This window comes from Ornithorhynchus anatinus, chromosome 9 (assembly GCF_004115215.2).
Source record: "Ornithorhynchus anatinus isolate Pmale09 chromosome 9, mOrnAna1.pri.v4, whole genome shotgun sequence".
Classification (NCBI taxonomy): Eukaryota; Metazoa; Chordata; class Mammalia; order Monotremata; family Ornithorhynchidae; genus Ornithorhynchus; species Ornithorhynchus anatinus.
The window spans coordinates 37,775,922-37,795,450 of record NC_041736.1 but is presented as its reverse complement, the minus strand read 5'-3'; the positions used below and the strand labels follow the sequence as shown (position 1 = coordinate 37,795,450).

The 19,529-nt window shown below is 46.4% G+C and overlaps 1 protein-coding gene and 1 non-coding gene across 2 annotated transcripts; both read left to right on the top strand.

Moving 5' to 3' along the window:
- Positions 1 to 5,874: 5,874 nt before the first annotated feature.
- On the top strand, positions 5,875 to 6,012 carry LOC114814439. The gene has a single exon (XR_003762237.1). It is a non-coding gene; the product is annotated as a small nucleolar RNA SNORA7 (small nucleolar RNA).
- A 2,312-nt stretch (positions 6,013 to 8,324) lies between these two features.
- On the top strand, positions 8,325 to 18,190 carry LOC100079706 (serotriflin). Its single transcript, XM_039913159.1, has 5 exons — positions 8,325 to 8,438; positions 10,305 to 10,396; positions 11,609 to 11,754; positions 13,148 to 13,242; positions 17,965 to 18,190. Exons 2-5 carry the CDS (start codon positions 10,330 to 10,332, stop codon positions 17,984 to 17,986), a joined length of 330 nt encoding a protein of 109 aa, XP_039769093.1. The 5' UTR covers positions 8,325 to 8,438; positions 10,305 to 10,329; the 3' UTR covers positions 17,987 to 18,190.
- The last annotated feature ends 1,339 nt before the right edge of the window (positions 18,191 to 19,529 follow it).

Sequence of the window (19,529 nt, the reverse complement as noted above, 5' to 3'; positions counted from 1 at the left end):
TACCTGAACAAAGGTAACTTAAATAGCATCTGATGGGTTGCTGTGGACTCATTTTTCCTGTCCCTCAATGCCAAGTTGATTATAAATCCATGAGAAACACCTGGTAATGTGAGCTAGAACTAAAGAGCCGGAGGCGATAGGGCTGTTCTCGAACTAGAATCCCCGCTTTATGCAATCGTCTTTAGTAATTACCTACTGATATGCCTTGAAGCACAGTAATAACTAAAAATAATTCCTGGGAAGTTCTCTTTAACAGGCTGAGCTAGTCATTTCATTCCACTAAACTGTAAGCAAATTGAGGGCAGGGAGTGTCTTCTTATGCTACTGTACTCTCTCAAGTGCTTAGTATTCATTCATTCAATAGTATTTATTGAGCGCTTACTATGTGCAGAGCACTGTACTAAGCGCTTGGGATGAACAAGTCGGCAACAGATAGAGACAGTCCCTGCCGTTTGACGGGCTTACAGTCTAATCGGGGGAGACGGACAGACAAGAACAATGGCACTAAACAGCGTCAAGGGGAAGAACATCTCGTAAAAACAATGGCAACTAAATAGAATCAAGGCGATGTACAATTCATTAACAAAATAAATAGGGTAACGAAAATATATACAGTTGAGCCGACGGGTACAGTGCTGTGGGGATGGGAAGGGAGAGGTGGAGGAGCAGAGGGAAAAGGGGAAAATGAGGCTTTAGCTGCGGAGAGGTAAAGGGGGGACGGCAGAGGGAGTAGAGGGGGAAGAGGAGCTCAGTCTGGGAAGGCCTCTTGGAGGAGGTGATTTTTAAGTAAGGTTTTGAAGAGGGAAAGAGAATCAGTTTGGCGGAGGTGAGGAGGGAGGGCGTTCCGGGACCGCGGGAGGACGCGACCCGGGGGTCGACGGCGGGATAGGCGAGACCGAGGGACGGCGAGGAGGTGGGCGGCGGAGGAGCGGAGCGTGCGGGGTGGGCGGTAGAAAGAGAGAAGGGAGGAGAGGTAGGAAGGGGCAAGGTGATGGAGAGCCTTGAAGCCTAGAGTGAGGAGTTTTTGTTTGGAGCGGAGGTCGATGGGCAACCACTGGAGTTGTTTAAGAAGGGGAGTGACATGCCCAGATCGTTTCTGCAGGAAGATGAGCCGGGCAGCGGAGTGAAGAATAGACCGGAGCGGGGCGAGAGAGGAGGAAGGGAGGTCAGAGAGAAGGCTGACACGGTAGTCTAGCCGGGATATAACGAGAGCCCGTAATAGTAAGGTAGCCGTTCGGGTGGAGAGGAAAGGGCGGATCTTGGCGATATCGTAGAGGTGAAACCGGCAGGTCTCGGTAACGGATAGGATGTGTGGGGTGAACGAGAGGGACGAGTCAAGGATGACACCGAGATTGCGGGCCTGCGGGACGGGAAGGATGGTCGTGCCATCCACGGTGATGGAGAAGTCTGGGAGCGGACCGGGCTTGGGAGGGAAGATGAGGAGCTCAGTCTTGCTCATGTTGAGTTTTAGGTGGCGGGCCGACATCCAGGTGGAGACGTCCCGGAGGCAGGAGGAGATGCGAGCCTGAAGGGAGGGGGAGAGGACAGGGGCGGAGATGTAGATCTGCGTGTCATCTGCGTAGAGATGGTAGTCAAAGCCGTGAGAGCGGATGAGTTCACCGAGGGAGTGAGTGTAAATGGAGAACAGAAGAGGGCCAAGAACTGACCCTTGAGGAACTCCAACAGTTAAAGGATGGGAGGGGGAGGAGGCTCCAGCGTAGGAGACCGAGAATGATCGGCCAGAGAGGTAAGAGGAGAACCGGGAGAGGACGGAGTCCGTGAAGCCAAGGTGAGATAAGGTACGGAGGAGGAGGGGATGGTCGACAGTGTGAAAGGCAGCAGAGAGGTCAAGGAGGATCAGAATGGAGTAGGAGCCATTGGATTTGGCAAGAAGGAGGTCATGGGTGACCTTAGAGAGAGCAGTCTCGGTAGAGTGGAGGGGACGGAAGCCAGATTGGAGGGGGTCTAGGAGAGAATGGGAGTTAAGGAATTCTAGGCATCGATTGTAGACGACTCGTTCTAGGATTTTGGAAAGGAAGGGTAGTAGGGAGATAGGACGATAACTGGAGGGGGAAGTGGGGTCAAGAGCGGGTTTTTTTAGGATGGGGGAGACGTGGGCGTGTTTGAAGGCAGAGGGGAAGGAGCCCTTGGAGATTGAGTGGTTAAGTACAGTACTCTGTGCAAAGAAAATGCCCAGTAAATACCACTGATTGATTGACTGCTAGGTAGAAGAGCTTTTTGATCAAGTGCCACTCCTAACCCGTGCCTCTGGACTGTGAGTGCGGTGAGGGTGGGGAACACGTCTATCAGTGCTGTTAGATTGTACTCTCTCAAACGCTTGGTCCACTGCTCTGCACACAGTAAGTGCTCAAAAAATACGATTGACTGATTGTGCCTTGAGTTCACCACCATCTGAGGGCTAGGGCAGAAGGGAGGAAGATGGATTGTCATTTACCTTGACAGAATTTAAGACCCCCTTCCCTCTCTTCTGACGGTGTGTCTCCTGGCTCCATAAGCAGCCTCTTTCCTACAGTGAGTGTGTATTTGTGAACGCAAAACCCCTCTGGGCTGGCAACCCTCTAAAATGAATGTCAGGGAAAGAGGGGTACCGATTTGTACATTCCAAGCGCTCAGTACAGTGCTCCGCACATAGTAAGCGCTCAATAATATTACTGAATGAATGAATGAGCAAATAGCTATCCGGTTCACAAGGGGAAGGAGAGAAAGGATGGAGGACTGAGCTCCACGCGGGAAGCAGCATGGCCTGTGACTACAGCACGGACCTGGGAATCAGAAGGACCTTGGTTCTAGTTCCGGCTCCGCCCTTTGTCTGCTGTGTGACCTTGGGTGAGTCACTGCACTTCTCTGTGCCTCAGTTACCTCATCTGTAAAATGGAGTTAAGCGTGGGACATGGACTGTGTCCAACCTGATTACCTCATATCTACCCCAGGGCTTAAAACAGTGCTAGCAAATAGTAAGTGCTAACAGATACCTCTTTTTTTTTTTTTGGAATAAAAAAGGAGGTTCTACTTTTTAAAAGCTGTTTCTTTCTTGAATCCAGAACACCCTGATAGATTTCCACCCTAGTGGTCTGCCAGTTTTCAGCTGGGAAGCCATCTGAAGCGTCTTCTTTCATTATCTACAATGCTCTTCGTTTTCTGTCAGCACTTTCCAGCTCACTATTCTGCAGATGATTGTCATCCAATCTCTCCAGGGCGAGCCTGTGTTCAGGCAAGCATAGTTTCAAAAGGATCTTTTCTTTTTTCAGTAGTGGTGATGAGTTGCACTGAGTCATCCACACTTTCTTATTTCATCCCCCTGTTTGTTAGTAGATAATACATAGATTATTGGATAAATAGATAGAGGAGAGAAACACAGATAGACCCGTATATTCCCAAGGATTGAGGACCTTTCAAAATCATCATGCAGATGGCTTTAAATTTGTCTTCCTAAACTGTGTTGTGAAATTATTATGCTCAGCCTGGTAGAGACCAGAAACCCTGAGACCAACTGAGGGAATTTCATGTTCTGACAATCAGTCAATTAGAAATAGTGAGATAAGTAAATTGATGTATGGTGCCCATCCCAGGAAATACTGATTCACTCTAATAATAATAATGGTATTTGTTAAGCACTTAGTACGGGTCAAGTATTATGCTAATCTTAGGATTTGATGCACAAAAATCAGGTCAGATACAGCCTCCGTCCCACATGGGACTCAGTCTAAGAGGGAGGGTGAAGAGATACTGAATCCCCATTTTGCAGAAGAGAAAACTGAGGCACGAAGGAGTTAAATGACACGCCCCAAAACAAAGCTGGCAAGAGGGCTCTAAACCCAGCTCTGCCACTTGTCCGCTGTGTGATCTTGGGCAAGCCACTTAATTTATCTGGGCCTCAGTCACCTCATCTGCAAAAGGGGGATTAAATCCTTCTTCCTCCGATTTAGACTGGGAGCTCCATGTCGGACAGGGACAATGTCCAACCTGATTATCTTGAATCTACCTCGTCTGTAAAATGGGGATTAGGAATGTGAGCCCCACATGGGACATGGACTGTATCCGACCTGATTAGCCCCGGCGCTTGGAACAGTGTTTGACGTATAGAGAGCGCTTTACGGGTACCTTTAAAAAAAAAGTGGTAGAGTGAGGATTAGAATCCAGGATTCCTGACTGACTGTCCCATGCTCTAGCCACTGGCCATGCTGCTTCTTAGGTACTGATATGCCCCATCTCCATCTCTTCCTACTCTACGGCGACACAGACCTCAGAAAAAAGGAATACTAGGATCACAGATTCCATTCTCATCGCTTGGCAGGCTACGCTAAACACTTAGTCGAAAAACACGCTCTGGGCTTAATTTAATTCTGTGATTCCCCCTTGTGGCAAAGACAAGGCTGAACGATCCCATCCCAGAGCTGCCGCAAATTGGGATTTCCGCTAAACGAGCGCAAAGGCTTTGCCAAGAGAGAGTGGAGGAGAAAGTCGAGTCCAGATAGAGTCCTTCGGTTTCAGGGACAGGACCAGTAACATCGCATAACCTATATTTACTGTGCCTCATTTTTGTCTCTCCTAGTGGCAGCATCTTGCTCACACCGTCCCAAGTGCCTGGAACTCCCTCCCCTTGCATATCCAACAACAGAGTTCTCTCCATCTTCAAAGCCCTTTTGAGTTTACATCTCCAGGAGGCCTTTCCCAGTTCCCCATAGCACTTTTGTTCACCCCTTATATTCTCCCCCATCTCTAATTTAAGTGCCTGCCTCCCCCGCTAGACTGTAAACTCCTAAGGGACAGGAACTGATTTTTTTGTACCACGCTCTGTACATGGTACATAGTCAATCGATCAATCAACACCCATTATTTAATTTATTTGAATTTGATTGTTTGTCCCCCTTGAGACCGAGCTTCTTGTGGGCAGGAAACATGTCTACCAAAGCGGTTGTATTGTACTCTCCCAAGCACTTTAGCCTGGTAAGCTCTCAATGAATGCCACTGGTTGATTGCCCGCCTACTGGGTGACCTTGGGCAAGTCACTTAACTTCTCCATACTTCAGTTTCCTCATCTGTTAAATGGAGATAAAATACTGTTTTTAAGACTCTGAGCCCCGTATACGACAGGGATACTGTCCGACCTGATTTTCCGACTTTCTTGCCTTTACCCCAGTGCTTAACACAGTGTTAGACTCATAGTAAGCACTTAACAAATATCACAGCTATCGTTATTATTTTTAGAGAAGATGTTTGGCGCAATGGAAAGAGCACACCCCTGGGAGTCAGGGGATCTGGGTTCTAATTCCACTTGCATGTTGTTTGACCTTGAAAAAGTCACTTAACAGCTATGTGCCTCAGTTTCCTCATCTGTAAAATGGGGATAAAATCCCTTTTCTCCCTCCCCTTAAGGATACTGTCTGACCTGATGATCTTTGTATCTTATCCCAGGGCTTGGCCCATAGCAAGCCCCGGTCAGCTCACCCCATCCTACCTCACTTCACTCATCTCCTACTACAGCCCAAACTGAACACTCCGTTCCTCTACCTCCAGTTAATTCCCTGTGCCCCAATCTCATCTATCTTACCGCCGACCCCTTTCCCACACCCTCCCCCAAGCCGGGAACTACCTCTCCCTCCATATATACCAGACCACCACTCTCTCCACCTTCAAGGTATTATTAAGGTCACATCTCCTCCAAGAAGACTTCCCCGACTAAGCCCTCTCTTCCCTGGCTCTCTCTCCCTTCTGCATGGCCTATGCACCTAGATCTGCGACCTTTGGACATTTGATCTTCACCGCCCACCAACCCCACAGCACCTAAGTACATATCTATAAATTATATCTTATAAATTATTTATATTAACGTCTGTCTCCTCCTCTAGATCCCCCCTCTCAGGGTCGCACCTGGAGAGTTTCCAGTACTCCACCAGTCCCTACTAGGGGAGGGAGAGTCAAGGAGAGGTATATCCATTCCATTTCTAGCTTGGCCAGTGGCTAGCAAATGGAAGGCCATCTGCTTCAAATCAAAACTCACCCGTGCTGGGCAGCAGCGGCACGGGAGAGAGTCGAGGGCGGAGACTCAAGTTCACCGCGCGGAAGGAGGCGATGGTAAACCACTTCCGTATTTTTACCAAGAAAACTCTATGGATACACTGCCGGAGCGACTGCAGATGGAGAGCGGGGCGTTCTGGGAGAGATGTGTCCGTGGTGTCGCTAGGGGTCGGAAACAACTCGACGGCATAAGACGAGACCTCCTCTAGACTCTAAACTCATATGGGCAGTGAATGCGTCAGCTAATTCTGTTATATTCTCTCAAGGGCTTAGTACACTGTTCTGAACACAGTGAGCGCTCAATAAATACCACTGATGATTGACCGACGAACAGATGCTACAATTACTATCATCGTTACTGAAAACTGACATCATCGAGAGACCTCTGTTCCCAGGAGGGGCCGGCCATTGGACACACGTCATTGGAGGCCAATCCCCAAGACAGAGGACAAAAATCGTGGCTCTTTCCTCTCTTTCAGAGATGGGTCCATGGCCTGTGCTGGTTTGCCTAGCCGCCGTCCTGCAACCGTCTGGTGGGCAGGTAAGCAGCGCAACCAAACGGATAGACCATGGGACTGGGAGTCAGAGGATATTTGCCACTTGTCTTCTATGTGACCTTGGGCAAGTCACTTCACTTCTCTGGGGCTCAGTTCCCTCATGTGTAAAATGAGGATTAAGGCTGTGAGCCCCGTGAGGGGAATGGACTTTGTCCAACCTGATTAGCTTGTATCTACCCAGTGCTTAGAACAGCGCCTGGCCACAAAGTAAGCGCTTAATGAATATCACAATTATTATTATTATTTGCCATCCTTTTATTGTGCCTCCTGCAAAAACGATGTGTTGTGAGTTGGGAATTTGTCTGTTTATTGTTGTACTGTACCCTCCCAAGCCCTTAGTACAGTGTTCTGTACAAAGTAAGCACACGGTAAATACGATTTAATGAATGAATGAATGAATGAATGAATGAATATGTCTGCGAGCCTCTGGACACCACCCCTGTGTTTCCAAGGACCCATCCTTGAGGAATTTTCAACTACTTAGTAATCGGTAGGCACTCAGAGAAAACTCATTTACAGGTCAGATTCCACCCTAACCCTCCTGATAATATTCTTCGGCAGCCACAGGGCTGGAAGATGGCATGCCATCAGATATCATCTCTATAAGCAAATCCGGGAGCGGATGTACTGAGGTCCGAGAATCCTGGAGGTGAAAAAAAAAAGACCGTCCTGTGTTATCTTTGCATCTAGAGTGTGGGAAGGAAAAGCGGGGGAGATAAAGGGATGCCTTTCACAACCAATTAACTTTTATCTGCTATCTAATTGGAAATTCAAAGCATTTCATCCACATCTCAGATTCCGACTCCTTTTAGGAAGAGGAAAGAGAGACCCAGAGCGGGACAAATGTTCAGTTGTTGCCTTGAAAGTTACGCACAAGTGGAGATGTCCCATCTTGTGTCGTTCGACCATCTAAGCCCTGACTGGGAGCTTGAACTATACCGATAAATTGCTGGTGTTGATCTGACCTCTGGCTTGGTTGTTCCCAGGAACGTAGTGTAGCACTAGGAGTAGTAATAAACGCATAATAATAATAATGATGGTGATGATGGTATTTGTTAAGCGCTTACTATGTGCCAAGTACCGTTCTAAGGACGGGGGTAGATACAAGGTAATCAGGTTGTCCCACAGTTTTAATCCCCATTTTACAGAAGAGGAAACTGAGGCACAGAGAAGTTAAGTGACTTGCCCAAAGTCACACAGCTGATAAGTGGTGGAGCCGGGATTGGAATCCACCACCCCCGACTCCCAAACCCGGGCTCTTTCCTCTAAGCCACGCTGCTCCTCACATATTATGCCATATCGAATTCTCCTCCAAGCAGAAGGTGGGAGGGAGGTCACACAGCAGACAAGTGGCAGAGTCAGGATTAGAACCCATGACCTCCTGACTCCCCAACCCATTCTCTATCAACTACATGAGGCTGGTAAAGCCCAAACAGAAGCTTTCCTAGGTTGGCATTTTGATACAAAACTAATGAAACTGACTACAAAAATGACAAGTGCTATCTAAGGTGATCCCTATCGTGCTGTGTCTACAGCTCGAATCATTCCTGGAAGCACTCACTCCGTCCGTCTCAAGCCAAATCTAGATATAACTCCGATCTAACTCCCCCAGGGCCGAATTCTAGGATCAGAGTCCATTTCCTGGGAGAAGATGGGAAGGCCATAGGGCATTCTGCTCCAAGAATAGGTGGATGGACTCATCTTTGTATTCTTTTCAAATAGGCCTCCCCAGGCTTTTCTGCTTTATCCACTGCCAGACCAGAGACGCAGAATACGATCGTCCAAAAACACAACTTCATAAGGCAAAGCGTGTCTCCCACGGCCAGCAATATGTTGACAATGGTAAGATGCACAGAAAAGGGAATCGATAGGAATCCTTCACCGCAACCTCGGTTAAATTCCGTTAGCGACATTACGGAGGGGAAGAGCCGGAACCGTGTTCCGAGAATCGTCATCGCAGTTCAGTGCGTCGGAATAACATTGAGAAATGCACGGTGCCAGATCTGGGTGGGAGTAGAATGAGTTCTTTCTCACCCGGTCCTTCCTCTGTGGAGTCAGAACCCCTCATCAGAATTGTATTACACTGCTTCTTATTCAGGTGAGGTAATCTTCAGGTACACTGCACCTGCCCATTTATGTACGGTACAGAATGTGCAATCCTTGAAGCCTGGGTAGATTCAGATCATCATCATCATCATCATAAGAAACCTGATTCTTAGAAGACTTGGTGAATCATGTGATTCATCACTTCAATCACAGCAGAAGTGGCTTATTACCGTTCAGGTTTCATTAAAAAAAGTTCTTGGGGTGTTTCCTCAATAGCCCCTCACCTCTTCTGTCTCCCAGTGGGAAGTGGTTCTCTTACCTGTAAAAAAATACACCACCATGGGCTTAAAATGTCTCCCATCTCCTCTGAGTCCAGCCATTCCTTGGGAATAAAATCGAATGGGAGTTGATGAGCAGATATCAGAAGTTAGTTCCAGGAGAGACGTGGTCTGTTGCGCTGAAAGGGACCCCATTTTGTCCCCTAAGAAGGCAAGAGTGACCGCAAGAAGAAAAATACTGAGAAGAAAACCAAAGTACCCGATTATGCGGATGCTACTGAATAGGGCCGTGGTTAATCTCCTCCTTCTCCTCCAGGCGCATCCCCATCTGCCCCTACCAGGGAGCCAGGCTATGTTGAGGAATAAGTATCTGTTGGGTGTGCTCTAGACTGTTATCTTATTTCTAGATTATGAGCTCACAGTGGGAAGGGAATGTATCTACCACTTCTGTTATATTGTACTCTCCGGAGTGCTTGATACAGTGCTCTGCACACAGTAGGTGCTCAGTAAATACGATTGACTGACCTCTGACGATCAGACATTTTTCTGGTGCTACGCAAGTCCGCTTCCAGGGAATAATAATAATAGTAATCGTGGTATTTATTAGACATTTATATTCTGAGACAAGCACTGTGATAAGCAATGGGGTAGATACAAGGTAATGAGATTGGACATAATCCCTGTTCCACATGGACCTCACCGTCTAAGTAGGAGGGACAACAGGTAAAATGGAACATTGAGTCCAGGTCCTTTTCCCTCTGGCCCTTAAGATGGAAACTTGATAATAATAATAAGTGTGGTATTTGCTAAGCACTGGTGTGGATACAAGCGGCACACAGAAGTAGCATGGTTTAGTGGAAAGAGCACAGGCTTGGGAGTTAGAGGATGTGGGTTCTAATCCCCGCTCTGCCACTTGTCCGCCGTGTGACCCTGGGCACGACACTTCATTCTCTATGCCACAGTTCTTACATCTGCAAAATGGGGATTCAATCCCTGTTCTCCCTCTTAGACTTTGAACCCCTTGTGGGACCTGATTATCTTGTATTTACCCCAGCGCTTAGTACAATGCTTGACACAAATACCACAATCCTTACTCTTCCTTTCCTCCAAAGGGTTCAGTTGATAATTTCCCAAACATCATTCTCAACCGAGGGATCCAACTTCACCAGGATAACCAACTTCTGGGGCTCATGATGCGGGTTAGCAGATCCAAAGACAGGGGAGCCTAAGTCTGCTCTTAAAACAACAGCAACAAACTTTTAAATGTAAAAAAAGAAAGCCAAAAAAAAAAGAAACCTAAAGCAGCTCTAGAGAGCCAAACGGTGAACTTGAACAAGGATTCCAAGATGCATGTTCCCATTCATTCTTGCTTTATTTCACCAAGGAATGGAATCCTGAAGCAGCCACAAATGCACAGATTTGGGCCGAAAAAATGCAAGATGGCCACCAGCTCCACCAGGGACAGAACCGTTGGTGGTGAGTGAAATTTCCACCCATCAAGCACCCCAGGGCATCTCACCTAGTCACCCTGGCCAGGAGATGTTTCAATTTCTTGGGGCCTCCAGAAGCCAGACCTCACCCTGCGCACCCCAAGGGATTGTTACTGCATAATATCACTCTCTTTGATAATTGGGGCATTTGTCAAACGCTTACTATATGCCAAGCGTTGTACTAAGTGCTAGGATAGATACAATATACGCAGATCAGACACTGACTCTGTTCTTCATGGCATTCGCTGTCTCAAACCCCATTTTACAGATGAAGTAACCAAGGCACAGAGAAGTGAGGTCACCCAGCAGAGAGGTGGCGGAACTGAGATTAGAACCCAGGTCCTTCGGGCTCCCAGCCCCGTTCTCTATCCACTAGGCCACACTGCTGCTTAATAATAATATTAGTAGTAATAATAATAATATTAACAATAATATTAGTAATCATAATGTTTGTTAACCACTTATTATATGCCAGACACCGTACTAAGTGTTGAGGTAGATGCAAAAAAATCAGGTCCCATGTGGGGATCACAGTCTAAGTAGGAGGGAGAACAGGGATTGAATCCTCATATTGCAGATGAGGGAACTGAGGCAAAGAGAAGTGAAGTGACTAGCCCAAGGTCACACTGCAGACAAGTGACAGAGCTGGGATTAGAAGCCAAGTCCTCAGGCCCAGGCTTTTTCCACTAAATCAAGCTGTTGTTCTATTTTAAGATGAAGTTATTGCTTTCTTTAGGTTGGAAGCCCAATTTACAAAGGGTGAACAGTCTAGGTCCCAAAGTCCCTAGCTCCCCATTTCCTTTCCCCAAATCTGCAGCGGCCATAGAGAAGAATCACGGTGTTTTGTTTCTCTGCTTCTTCCTCTCTGGCAACATATGGGGAGAGGGGAGATTTTGTGACTTCTGTTTGGCGAAGGAATCCCTTAATGGCCCAAGTGCCAACTCATCTCCATCTTGTCACTAACATTTTTCTGATAGGTCTCTGTGTCCGAAGTCTGTCTTACTTTTGTTTTTGCCTCTATCTGCCTCGATCGTGTTATCTCACTCCGAGTCTTAAGATTTGGGTGCAACGGCCAACCCTGCCCCCCCCAGAGACTCCACTCCAAGTTCCCCCCCACACCCCAGACCGTCCCCCTCCCAACTTCTCATCCTTCCTGTCGCTTCCTTTTAGACGAATTGCCTCATTTTCTCCTCTTTAGAAACCACCTGTGGTGAAAATACATTGGAGTCCAACTACACCACTTCCTGGAACGACACCATCTTCTTCTGGCAGAAAGAGCAACTCAGTTTCAAGTACGGGCTGGGAGTCATCAAACCGTACAGTGAGATTGCCAGCTACACTCAGGTACGGATGATAGATTTGAATCCCAGTCTACCCAGGGCTCTCTGAAAGGGGAACAAGCCCAGAGGGAATCTTAATAGTCAGCTGACTCACATGGATAGCGAAGACGATGGCAGAAGCTTACTGGGTTATGGAGCTATGGCACGATGATCTGGCTATTTTGGCCACACACAGATTCAGCTCGTAAAACCCCTTTGCAATATGTTGCAGCTCTACCCGCCCATTCACACGTTGCTCTTTATGCCTCAAAGGGAACGCATTCGGCAGGGATGAGAGGGGCCAAATAGTTCTGGGCAAACAACTAGCACTTATAATCAATACCTCTGCACAGGTTTTTGATCCGTAACTATATCTGTGATTTATTTATTTATATTAATGTCCATCTCCCGCTCTAGACTCTAAGTTCTTTGTGGGCGGGGAATGTGTCCGCCAACTTTGTCATACCGTAGTCCGTCATTCCTGTTTCTTGAATGCTTATTGTGGGTAAAGCACTGTACTAAGCACGAGGGAGAGTGTAAAGCAACAATAAACAGGAACATTCCTGGTCCAGAATGAGCTTACAGCTTCAGCAGACAAGTAATAGCTCTCCCCTATTTCTAAGTCTTAATGAAGGCACATCTCCTTCAGGAAGCCTTCCCTGACAAAGCCTTCCTCTCCTCTTCTCCCACTTTCTTCTGTGCCGCTCTTACTTGCTCCTTCATTCATCCTCCTTCCATCCCCATAGCACATATATATGTACCTATATATATATGTACCTAGTGGATAGAACACAGGCTTGGGAGTCAGAATGACCTAGGTTTTTATCTCAGTTCTGACACATCTGCCGTGTGACTTTGGGCAAGTCACTTGACTTCTCTGGGCATCAGTTACCTCATCTGTAAAATGGGGATTAAGACTGTGAGCCCCATGTGGGACACGGATTTTGTCCAACCTGCTTAGTTTACATCTACCCCAGTGCTTGGCACATAATAAATGCTTAACTAATACCATTATTATTATCGTTGTTGCTATTATTATTACTTATGCCAAGCCCTGGGGTAGATATGAGCTAATCACATCAGACACAGTCCCAGTCCCATATGGGTTTGGCACTCTAAGAAAGAGGGAGAAGTGGGATTTTACAGATGAGGAACCTGGGGCACAGAGAAGTAAAGCGACTTGCCCAAGTTCACACAGCAAGCAAATGGCAGAGCAGGGAAAAGACCCCAAGTCCTCTGATGCTCTAGGACGTCCTCTTCCTACTAGGCCACACTTTCAACTGGAAACCCTCCCCAAGAAAAGAAACCTGAGGCATAGACTCTCCTCAGACTGTGCTTCCACCTAGCTAAGCAGACTAGCTAAGCAGAGCGTAGGCAGCTACTCAGTGGCTAATGTCCGTTGTGTGTTTTTTCCACAGATGATTTGGTACAGTTCTTACGAGATTGGCTGTGGCGTGGCCTACTGTCCTTCAAGCCTTTACAAGTACTTCTATGTCTGCCATTACTGCCCAGCGTACGTATCAACTGTAGGAGAGATGATAAGATTACCTGAGGTGATTCCACCCTTATCCCTTTAACTGGCTCCCTTAGCCACAGCTGGGAAGGGGACAGCACTTGATCATTTTGGATAAGAAGAAAGAAATTACATTTACAAGGGTGGTCCTGAGTTAGGCAGCCAGAGATGTCAGAGTTAAAGTCAGGGGTGGCCGCTAAGTTTTTAAAAACAGAAAAGTTTCTAGAAAAAAATGGTTAGGAGGCAAGGGGTAGGATGAGCTGATGTTGTGGTTATTATTATATCGCTCTCTCTCAAGTGCTTAGTACAGTGTGCTACACACGGTAACCCCACGATAAACATGACTGAATGAAAAATGAAAGAAAGCTGACTTACCCAGTGAATCCTCAGGCACACAAAGCCAAACACAAATCAGTAATCAGAAAGTGATTCCCTCTAGACTGTAAGCTCATCGTGGGCAGGGAGTGTGTCTGTCATGTTGTTATACTGTATCTCCCAAGGGCTTATTACAGGGCTCTGCACATAGTAAGCTCTCAATAAATACGACTGACTGATCAGGCTGGAGGTGGGGTGAGGGACCTTCAGTGGGGCTGGGTTTAAAAATCAGGAAAGGGAAAAGGGGGATGGGGGAAAGAGAGCGAGAGAGATGGGGAAAGGGGTGGGGAGGAGACAGAAAGAGAGAGCAGGGAGAGAGATAGGGAGAAAGAAGGGAGAGAGAAGTGGCAAGGTGGGGGATAGAGAGAGGGAGAGGAGGGAGAGAGATAGGGACAGGGAGAGGTGTGAGAAGATGGAGAGAGATAGAGAGGGAGAGAAGGGGATATGGGAAGAAAGAAGGGAGAGAGAAGAGTACAGGTGGAGGAGGGAGAAAGAGATGGGGAGAGAAAAAGGGAATGAGGGGGGGAGAGAGAGGATGAGAAAGAGGCAGAGGTGGGGGGGAGAAAGGGAGAACAGAGGAAGAGAGAGAGGAGAAAGAGAGAGTGAGAGGAGAGAGAGAGAGAGAGAGGAGAGAGAAAGTAGGGGAGAGAGGGGATCTGGGGGAGGAAGAGATAGAGGGGGAACAGAAAGAGAGGGAGAGAAAAAGAGAGAAAAACTGTAAGCTCGTTATGGACAGGGAATGCGTCTGTTAATTCTGTTATTTTGTTCTTTCCCAAGTGTTTAGTACAGTGCTCTGAACATAGTAAGCATTCATTCAATACGATTGATTGGGAAAGAGACGAGAACAGTGGGGAAAGAGCTAAGAGAAGAGGACAGGAAAGAAGATGGTCAGGGTATGAGAATAAAGAGAACACAACAGGGAAACAGAGACTCGGGACCTGGCGCGACACAACCACATATGCACATCCCATTACCCAGGCCACGGACACAGTCTCACACACACACACACACGTGCCTACAGCTGGGTATGATCATATGTATATACACACCCAATATCGCTCTCATACAAACCCACAGAACCAGGGACCCAGACTCCCACTCCCAGTAGTAGTAGAATGGTACTTACTGAACACCCTCTGGGTACCAGACACTGTACTAAATGCTTGAGAGAGTACAACGAAAGCACAAGGACTATTTCCTGCCCCAAGACATTTGTATAAACACATAGATGCTCAGAGGCACCCTCCCACCCTTTACGGGGAGAAGAGGAATCATCACACGGGATAGTGTGTTACCTCAGTGCATAAATTCATGCATCACACGGTGTATTGTATTATAATTTGCAAGCTGAGGGGTGATAATGGATGAAAACCCTTTCGTTGATTCATTCCTTTTGATTTCTAGAGGGAACAACCAGGACATGTTGGCTTTCCCTTACAAAGCTGGTGCCCCTTGTGCTGATTGCTGGAAAAATTGCCACCACGGACTGTGTAGTAAGTTTCAAAATCCCTCATTCCCTCTCCCTCTCTCTCTTACCGAAGCACGGCCGAGCAAAAATCCAACAACCGAATCGAACTGACCCTTGGCTGTATGCGTCTACCAACTCTATATTGTACTCTCCCAAGCCCTTAGTATAGTGCTCTGAGCACGGTAAGTGCTCAGTAAATACCACTGACTGATTGGTTGATCTGACTGGCTGCCTCTTCCCAAACCTTTGCCCTCTCCAATGAAGTAGGATCTGAAACCAATACACTGATCAGTAGCATTTATTGAGCTCTTACTAGGTACAGAGCACTGTACTAAGCACTTGGGAGAGTACAGTACAACAGAGTTAGCAGATACGTTCCCTATCCATAATGAGCTTACAGTCTTACTTATGAATAAATAACATATTATATCATTTAAAGGTATGTACGCAAGTGCCGTGGGGAGAAAGTCCTGCCTTGGGCATCTGGATTCAAATTCCTTCGGCGGTATTAACCGAAAAGTCGGGATGTTTCCATCTGCAGAGATGAATGCGCCTAATAATAATAATAATGTTGGTATTTGTTAAGCGCTTACTATGTGCCGAGCACTGTTCTCAGCGCTGGGGTAGACACGGGGGAATCAGGTTGTCCCACGTGGGGCTCACAGTCTTAATCGTCATTTTACAGATGAGGTAACCGAGGCACCGAGAAGTTAAGTGACTGGCCCAAAGTCACATAGGCTTAAAAGAGTGTATTCTCTTTGGATCTACTCCCGGTGGACAAATCGGACTGCTAATGGACCAAAGTGCAAAATGTCCCTCAGATCTTCGAGTTCTTCCACTTTTGGTAGCCAAGGTGGCGCTATAAATCAGCTATCACTACCAGGACCACTTCATTCATCTTCCAGTCCAGCAATCGACACCGTAGACCCCTAAAGCAGTAGCCCTCCCTTCATGTGAACTAAGCTTTTAGGCAAAGAATCGGGGTAAACACATTGTAGTGAGGTCTCTACTTATCCCAGCCTGCAGGATTTGTGGTGCCGCTTTGAAGCAGAATGCAGGAACAAAAAAGATCAAGTACTTACTTTTCCTGAGATACAGTGTAGCCTGGTGGAGAGGGCACGGGGCTGGGAGTCAGAAGGACCTGAGTTCTAATGCTGCCTCTGCCAACTGCTTGTTGTGTGACTAAGGCAAATCCTTTAATTTCTCCGGGCCTCAGTTTCCTCAATTGTAAAATTTGGATTAAACATCTTTACTCCCTCCTACTTAGACCGGGAATCCCATGCGGGACAGGGACTGTGTCTGACCTAATTAACTTATATTTACTCCAACGCTTGGGACAGAGTTTGACACATCGTAAGAGCTTGACAAATACCTTAAAAAAAATGCTTCGAGATTGTCATTTAAATGGCAGAAAGGCCTTCAAATTGCATAAGATTTTCCACTTGTCCCCGTGTGATTTAGTCTTTGCTCCCAACTGATTCAAGATGGCTTCATCTGCAGTCTCCTGGTTCTTAGAGAATAGAGGTGTGAAACAGCTCGGGGATCGGCATCAGTAGTAGCGATGGTGCTTATTAAGTGTTTACTGTGTGCAGAGCACTGTACTAAGTGCTCCAAAAGAATAGACAGGTGGGAGTTAGGCACGGTCCCTGTCCCTTGGCAGGGGTTCACGATCTAAAATCAGGAAACCAGAGTTCACCCCCCACTATTCCTGGGGATGTCTGCTTCAAGAAAATACTGGGTGGGCGGGGGCCGGGGGTGGCGTTGGCCTAATGATTTTTAAGGAGGGAACATCATTTTAGTCGCCGGACACTTCTGGATGCAGTGTCTGGCTACCATCGATGAGTCTTTGGAATGGATGCAGTGATTGGTAGCAGATGCCACTAAATGCCCTTTTCAGAGCACAGCAGGAATCCCGCTCTTGGCGCTCGGCTCTGCTTTTCAGAATCTCGGTTTCTGCCACCCCTTTAGCTGTGATCCTCAAAGGTTACTGCCAGATTTGGAGTGGGTCAGAGGTATAGCAAGAATTCCGGAGCCACACACTTCCTAGTACAGAAAATAATAATAACAACAATAACAGTAATAATAATAATAACAGTGATATTTAGGTGCTTACTATGTTCCAAGCAATGTACTAAGCACTGGGATAGATGCAAGACAGTCAGGTACCACATGAGGCTCACAGTAGGAGGGAGGACAGGCAGTGAATCCCCATTTTACAGATGAAGAAACTGAGGCACAGAGAAGTGAAGCGCCTTGCCCAAGGTAACACATAGCAGGTACCTGGCAGAACTCGGATTAGAACCCAGGTCCTTTGACTCCCAGGTCGCTGCTCTTTTCAGTTCTCCGATCTAAAAGTTTCACTATTCACTAAGGTACAATTCTGGAAAGCCGTTATGTAGGGCTATAAGGGACAGGGGTCATGTCTAATTACCACCTGTGTAATCTCTCCCCAGTGTTTAGTACAGTGCTCTGCACACCATAAGCGCCCAATGAATACTATTATCTCTAATATATATTTATATGTGGAGAAAAGCGGCAAAGAATACTCCAGAGTCAAATTTTCTCCTAGAGCTCTTCCTCAATAGCAAATTCTCCGGTAAACAGTGAATTCTCCAGTTATATCACGACTGGAATTATCTGTAAAATCTCAGAGAAGTTCTGTATTTTTGGACCCTATGCAATCAATAAATAATGTGAACTTTTCCACTGGGGTTGATGGAGGTGAAAACAGATCTCGCAGAAAATGAATGGGAAAAGAAATGTGTATGTATGTACTAGTGGTGGGGTCCATACATGATAATCAGGAAAGGAAATCGTACAGAAATGTGTATAAGCCGTCTTCCTGTAAGAGGTTAACATTGTCGCATGCTTTCTTTCAGCAAATGCTTGCAAACGCAGTGACAAGTTCTCAAACTGCGTTGCGCTAAAAGAAAAACTCACCTGCAACTTCCCTGCAGTCAGAGAAAATTGTAAAGCTTCTTGCCAGTGCTCTTCTGATATAAAATAGATGAAGTTCTGAGTTTCTGCCTTTTCAACAAGTACTGTCTTGGAGCAAAGGTGGGATCTGTGCTTTAAAAAGCAAAATAAAGCAAGTCTTGTATTGTCGGTCTGGATTTTTTTCTGGGTGAACCATTCATTCATTCATTCATTCGATAGTATTTATTGAGTACTTATTGAGTGCCAATCCCTGTACTAAGCACTTGGGAAAGTATGATATAATAACAAATAGACACATTCCTGCCCCAGACGAGCTCATCGTATGTGTAGTCCCGCAAAACTATTAATAAGTATCCCTCTTGGGTCACTTTTATACATGAATGAGTGAAAAAAAGGCTTGTATCACTATCACCATCATCATCATCATCATCTCTCCTTTTGCTTTCCCAAAACTTTCATTTGACATTTTTAGCAGCTGAATTCAGACTGAAGATTAACATTCTTAACGTCTGCTTTATTGTATAATAAATTCCGGCTTGCTTGTTTTTGTTAGCGCTTTCCTCGATTACTAGAAACCCGATAAAGCTTCTTTTCTGCCTGTTCCAAACCCCTTTGGTCCTAAAGGTAAGAAACCATATTTTCTGGGGCTCAAAGTGGGACAAAGGGTGGAGCCCAAGTTTTCTAAGTGTAGCTGGGGAGAAAATGCAGCAAAAGGAGATAGGCTGTAGAAACAGAGAGAGATTACCAGAGAAAGAGGCAAAGAGAGGCAGAGGCAGAAATTCAGGTAGAGACAAGACTGAAACATAGGCAGTTTAAAGGAAACAGAGCATGACGTGTAATGCAGGATTAATATCCACACACACATACGTACGCAGGCAGCAAAAACACATTCCACTTGCAGCCAAGATGTTGGCAGAGTCAGAAAGGGGCCAACTTCAAAAAGAAACAGACCATCCGTCTTCAAAAGTGCTATTCAGAAGTAGCAGGCAATGGGATAGACTCAAAGCCGTGAGATGATTTTCTATCCAGAACTTTCAAAGTATGGCCCTTTTGAGATCCACTAATTATAAGGTAGTTCTTGTGGCATCTGTTAAGCGCTTACTATGGCACTGTACTAAGCGCTGGGGAAAATGCAAGATAATCAGGTCAGCCCCTGTGCCACACTGGTCATTAAAATTGTTAGTAGATTTCATGTGTCATTAGGATTATCATTACTATTATCATCATTAGTATACTTGTCAAGCACATACTATGTGCTGAGCACCGTACCAGTGATGCAGTAGATATATGATCATCAGATTGGACCCAGTCCCGGCCCCACACAGGCTTGGAATGTACAATTCCACTAGGTCAAGCTGTCTCAAGTTCCTCTGGACCTAACCAGCAACCTTGCTTCATTATAGGAGAAGATCATCACTGCCTAAAATTGGGAATTCGAGGCTTTCTGTTCAAGATGAGGGAGGAGAGGGGCTTAAACCGCCTCCTGACTGTTCCAAAAATGAAGCTG

Coding starts and splice junctions, on each gene's coding strand:
- LOC100079706 (XM_039913159.1), top strand. CDS start 10,330: ATGCACAGATTTGGGCCGAAAAAATGCAAGATGGCCACCAGCTCCACC. Junction 10,397..11,608: donor CAGGGACAGAACCGTTGGTG/GTGAGTGAAATT, acceptor TCTCCTCTTTAG/AAACCACCTGTGGTGAAAAT. Junction 11,755..13,147: donor AGATTGCCAGCTACACTCAG/GTACGGATGATA, acceptor TTTTTTCCACAG/ATGATTTGGTACAGTTCTTA.